Source organism: Glycine max, chromosome 19 (assembly GCF_000004515.6).
Source record: "Glycine max cultivar Williams 82 chromosome 19, Glycine_max_v4.0, whole genome shotgun sequence".
NCBI classification, from domain to species: domain Eukaryota; kingdom Viridiplantae; phylum Streptophyta; class Magnoliopsida; order Fabales; family Fabaceae; genus Glycine; species Glycine max.
In genome coordinates this window covers 38,649,197-38,655,250 of record NC_038255.2, presented here as the reverse complement: position 1 = coordinate 38,655,250, position 6,054 = coordinate 38,649,197, and the positions used below count along the sequence as shown (strand labels likewise).

Below are 6,054 nucleotides of genomic sequence, written 5' to 3'. Positions count from 1 at the left end.
TATAAGGTGGAGAGAAATTAAGACCGTGATATTTAGCATAGACTCTTTGGGTCGTTGTTTTCTGTGTTTTTATTTTTACTGAGAATAGAAAACAGTGATGAAAATCTGTTTGGTTAAATTTTTGAAAATATTTTCATAAAAATGAAAACAAGAAATAACCAGAAAATGAAAATAATAAATCATTGGTTAGAAGCTCATTTCGGGTAAAATGAGATTGTGGTGACTGTAATTTTAAACAAATCTCAAAATACAAAAAAACAAAAAGTCAATATATTATACATTTTCAGTATTTTTATTTCATAAAAACAGAAAATAAGAAATCAAACCAAATATATTTTCAAAATTCTAATCTTTTAAAAATAAAAACAGTTTTCAGAAAATAAAAACAGAAAATAAAAAAGCAAACCAAACACATCCTTTTAATCTGTTAGCTTATTATTTTTTTTCTTTTACTTTACTTTTTCTCTTCATCTTTTTACCCGTTTGTCCTACTTCCCTTTTCTATACCTTTGTTAAAAACTAATTTATATAGACTAATTTGATTAGGATGATTTTTTCTTTAAAAACTAATTTAAATAACAAACACTCCTACCATAACAATAATCCATCTTAAGAGATATCTTATTTTTCTTTTTTTTATATAGACTTCAAATATCTTCCAAAATAATAATTTTACTTAAATTGAATAAAATCTCTATGCATAACAAACCAAGACATCATGTTATTATCAACATAAAAAGATTATTACACTTGGACATGTCCATTTTATCTGATTCATATTCTAGCATGCAATATTTAATTGTATTAATTTTCTCACATTCCCCCCACTAATTCTCCATTTGGTTACCCCTTTCATCATTCCATTCCGATCAAATCTGACCCATGGGGCCACCTTCGAAGCCTCCTTACAATAAAAACACGTTTTCACGCTTACCTTAAGTGTCCAACCAGATGTCGCCACACATACATCATAATCTAAGAAACAGCACCACTTGGTGCGTCTCACTTGCACATGATCATTTCTGATTTCTGAAACCACGTAAAGACAGAACAACAACAAAAATTCTCTCTCTCTCTCTGTCTTTCTCTCTCCAAAACGCCGAAGCAGCTTCGGTTTGGAGAAGTTTCATGGACTCTGATTGAAGCTTAGTTTAATATGCAAAAACCACTTCAGGTTTGCTTCAATTTTCACCTTTTTTGTCTGAAAGATTCCATTTTGTAATTCAAGTTAGGAGTCCACACCCTGGATTTGATATTCTTGCCCCTAAACCGATCTGATCGGAATTAGGATTTAAAGATTGTATTTTTTTCATCTCTCTTTCTCACCATTTTCTGGTTCTTTTCGTTCCTTCGAGGTGGTTCCTTTGCATGTTTCTTTTTGTCGTTAGATTATTTTTTTTTGTGTGTTGTTAGATTCTTTTTTTTTTCAATTTTCTCCTCTTTTATCTGAATGAGGGTGGCTGTAAGAAATTTTTGTGGTTTTATTCAGAGACCCAATTTTTGTCCCTCTTTCATCTGAATGGGGATGACTGTAAGAAATTTTATGGTTCTGTTCAGCAACGCAATTATTTTCCTCCTTTATCTTTTATCTTTTGAGCTTTGCTTTCTTTAGATTTTTGTTTTTCAATTTTCTCCTTTTTTATCTGAATGGGGATGGCTGCCAGAAATTTTATGGTTCTATTCCGCAATCTAATTTTGTTTGTTTGTTTGCTTGTTTTTTCCCCCCTTTTGTTTTAACATTTTGGATAGATTTATTTTTTGTCGTTTTTCTTGGCTACTGACTCCAAATTTTCTTGCATGTTTGTTTCAGGAACTGTGTTGTATTTCCCAGTGTTGACTCCAAGGATTGCATCTTTCATTCCTTGTAGTGTGTGGTCTTTTGTACTTTAATTTATATTATCTAGCATTTCATTGATTTTTCTGTACACTGAGATTGTTGGGTACTATACTTTGGGCAAGGTTGCTTGTAGAAGAGAGAGTATTTGTACTGCTTTAAAATTGTACCAATGGAACACCATTTTGGTCAAGGTACTACACCTGCATCTGAGTCCTTTGATAAGACTAGGGTTTTAAATGTGAAGCCCTTAAGAACTCTTGTTCCTGTGTTCCCTTCACCATCTAATCCTGCTTCATCTTCAACTCCACAAGGTGGTGCCCCTTTTGTGTGTGTTTCTCCTTCAGGCCCTTTCCCTTCAGGTGTTGCACCCTTCTATCCTTTCTTTATCTCCTCGGAATCCCAGAGGCTCTCTGAACAGAATGCGCAAACCCCATCTGGTCAACGCGTTCCTGCAGCTCCGGTATCTACTGCAGTTCCAATTAATTCATTTAGGACACCCACTGGTGCTGCAAATGGAGACGTGGGCTCATCGCAAAAGAATACCCGAAGTCGTGGATGGGTCACAGAGGAAGATGGCTATAGTAATGTTGAGATAGAGGAAATTGATGCAGATGAAGGAACTGGGACTGGGAGGTCAAAGCGCAAGTCAAATAAGAAGACTAAGGCAAGACAGAGTGGTGGTTCTGTTTCTGTTGATGTTGATCCGGATGCAGTCGCTGCTGATATTCTCAAATCACTCAATGCACTGGTTTTCGATGTACTTAGTCAACCAGAAGGTAGCAGGGATTCAGTTGCATATACACTCATGATATATGAAGTGATGCGAAGAAAGCTTGGACAAATTGAAGATTCAAATAGGGCAGCTAACTCTGGAGCAAAACGGCCTGATTTGAAGGCAGGTGCAATTATGATGAATAAAGGGATTCGGACCAACAGCAAGAAACGTATTGGAGTTGTGCCTGGTGTTGAGATTGGGGATATTTTCTTTTTCAGATTTGAATTGTGCTTAGTGGGCTTACATGCTCCTTCTATGGCTGGAATTGATTACATTGGCAAAACCAGTCAAGAAGAAGAGCCTTTAGCTGTAAGTATCGTCTCATCTGGAGGGTATGAAGATAATGTGGAGGATGGGGATGTGTTGATTTACAGTGGCCAAGGTGGGGTGAACCGTGACAAGGGAGCAAGTGATCAAAAGCTTGAAAGGGGTAATCTTGCATTGGAGAAGAGTGCGCATAGAGGTAATGAAGTAAGAGTAATTAGGGGTTTGAGGGATCCACAACATCCAACTGGGAAGATTTACGTCTATGATGGCCTTTACAAGATTCAAAATTCCTGGGTGGAGAAAGCAAAATCTGGTTTCAATGTATTCAAGTATAACTTAGTCAGGTTGCCCGGACAGCCTCAAGCTTATATGATTTGGAAATCCATTCAACAATGGACTGAGAAATCTGCTTCAAGAGCTGGGGTTATATTACCTGATCTTACTTCTGGGGCTGAAAATATACCTGTATGTCTTGTGAATGATGTTGATAATGAGAAGGGCCCTGCATATTTCACTTACATCCCAACTCTAAAGAATTTGAGGCCAACTGCTCCTGTGGAATCTTCTACTGGATGCCCTTGTGTTGGTGGATGTCAACCTAACAATTTTAATTGTCCTTGCATTCAAAAAAATGGAGGCTATCTTCCATATTCTTCAGCTTCGTTACTTGCGGACTTAAAATCTGTGATATATGAGTGTGGCCCTTCTTGTCAATGTCCTTCCAATTGCCGAAATCGGGTTTCTCAAAGTGGCTTGAAATTTCGTTTGGAGGTTTTCAGAACCAAGAATAAAGGTTGGGGTCTTAGATCATGGGATTCTATTCGTGCAGGAACTTTCTTATGTGAGTATGCAGGGGAAGTTGTAGATAGTGCTAGAATGGAGGAGCTTGGTGGTGACAATGAAGATGATTACATTTTTGATTCTACTCGCATTTATCAGCAACTGGAAGTTTTTCCTGGTGATACTGAAGCTCCGAAAATCCCATCCCCGCTTTATATATCAGCAAAAAATGAAGGAAATGTTGCTCGGTTTATGAACCACTGCTGCTCTCCAAATGTATTATGGCGTCCAGTCATACGTGAAAATAAGAACGAGTCAGATCTCCACATTGCTTTCTATGCAATCAGACATATCCCGCCTATGATGGAGTTGACTTATGATTATGGGGCAGTTCTTCCTCTCAAAGTAGGTCAGAGGAAAAAGAAATGCTTATGTGGATCTGTAAAATGCAGGGGTTACTTTTGTTAATTAATTGTCTAATGAATTTTGGAGGAGGAGGCCTCCGAATGAATATACTTAAGGATAAGGTTAGTCTACATTTTTCCAAATTACTTTCTTATAAACTAAATGATTATTTATATACTTTGTCCCTCCCTTTATCATGCTTTTCATGATCAATGATTAAGCAAAAGTTGTTGAAGGTACATGAATATTTTTATAACTAACATGCATGCTTGAAATCCTTTGCTTGACCTAACCTTGGCAATGCTGAATCAATTATTACTTAATGTTGTGTATTGATTGGTTAAAGGACTAACAATGTATTTGTTTTCTAAGCTAAAAAATTATGATTTCTGTCTCTCTGGTGTAGAAATAGCATAACTTTTTTTATATAATTCGGATTTCACATGGTTGGTTCACAAAAAAAGGAAAATCTGATTTATGTCAATGCTTTTTGTTTCTCAGCTTTAGCTATACAAGTCAGACAGCAGGATGGAACTGTGTAGAAAGATGTTAGCAGAGACCAACTTTTCTTTTTTGGCAAACCTAGTAAATTGGCACATGAAAGAGCAAGTTGTCTATTTTGCTATTGAGGGTAAGTTAAGGTGTAAAAGTTAACTGTAAGACACATTTTGTGTAGATTGTTTCTTTTTCTGCTGTTAGATACCCTTTTATTTTTTTTGGGATGGATTTTGAGTAGTAGGGCTTTTTTAGTAGTCCACATGGTAAAATTAAATTTGACCTGTAGAATTGAATATTTTGTTTGTTGCCCATCATTTCCAAAAACCATCCTGATATTCTATTCTTTTGCATATGCTTGGCCAGTGGATATTTTAATCCTACAAATAGTTGGTTTAAATTTATTAGTATAGTTCCCCTTGGATGGTTCCGAAAATTTACCGTGTTTTTCTTTTGGAAATGAAACTAGAGAAAATGAACCTTATGTTTAGAAATCTATACTTTGCAGAAAAGTATTTAGTTAAAATTTTCAAAATGACTTGTGATAATATTTTTTAGTTTATTTAGATATATTTCATTTTGAACCTCATAAAAGTATTATTGCCGTGGGCATTCACGCCAACTATTTGGTTTGGTTTAGTTTAGTTTTTTTTTTCCTTTAAAAAAAGCTGGATCGAATACTTTTATACAAAAGTTCTTTAAAAAACAACTTTAGGCTATTGCTTCCTGCTCCTCCAAGTTGATTCCTGCACCTTCCGGATTTTATTTTTTTTACCTTCTGGATTGGTAATTCGGAAGCCAAAAACGGGGTGCATTTCGGAAACCAAAAAGGGGGTGCAGGAAGCTCCTTGGAGGTGCAGAAACAATAACCCTAAGTTTATAATATTAAAACACAAATAAGAGCTTACAGAAAAAGCTAATGTATGGTGGTGTAATTTATGCTAAGGTTATTTTTTTCTCCTCATTTCTCTCTCTCATGACCTCACCTTGATTTCCGCATGTGCATGTGCATGTTTTATTTTATTGTGTGTAATTTATGAAACTCTTGGAAAATGTTCTCCCCTTTTTTTTCACTCATCTGAAACTTTTTCCCATGTAAATCGTTTTCCACTCCTTCTTCATTGGCATTTTGAAATGTTCTTTCCCCTCACTGTTTTCCGGTGCTCCATTTTAACATGACTTCAGGTCATAATTGTTTGTTTTTGTGATTTTCCATTTCATTAATAACTTGCATAAATGGTTATTTTTGGATATGATTGTTGGATTCATAGGTCAATAATCAATTCCATCTTGATATTTTGGGTGGCGTAGTGCGTTTGTGGACGTCATCGATAGAATTGATTGTAATTAAAAGCGTGTTTGAATAACATGATTTTTGTTTAGGGGATTGTTTACTTACACTGTTTCCATATTCAATAAAAATAGAGAAAAATAAAAAAAAAAGTTTTTTTTTTCATTTTGAGCTTTGGTAATAACTAAACATTTCAGAAAAAAT

General features: G+C 35.3%; 1 protein-coding gene across 1 annotated transcript; it reads left to right on the top strand.

The window, feature by feature from the left end:
* The first annotated feature begins 946 nt into the window (after nt 1-946).
* On the top strand, nt 947-4,912 carry LOC100786650 (histone-lysine N-methyltransferase, H3 lysine-9 specific SUVH1). The gene is made up of 3 exons (XM_041012510.1): nt 947-1,174; nt 1,811-4,186; nt 4,566-4,912. The coding sequence occupies exon 2, from the start codon at nt 2,007-2,009 to the stop codon at nt 4,125-4,127; it is 2,121 nt and encodes a 706-aa protein (XP_040868444.1). The 5' UTR covers nt 947-1,174; nt 1,811-2,006; the 3' UTR covers nt 4,128-4,186; nt 4,566-4,912.
* The last annotated feature ends 1,142 nt before the right edge of the window (nt 4,913-6,054 follow it).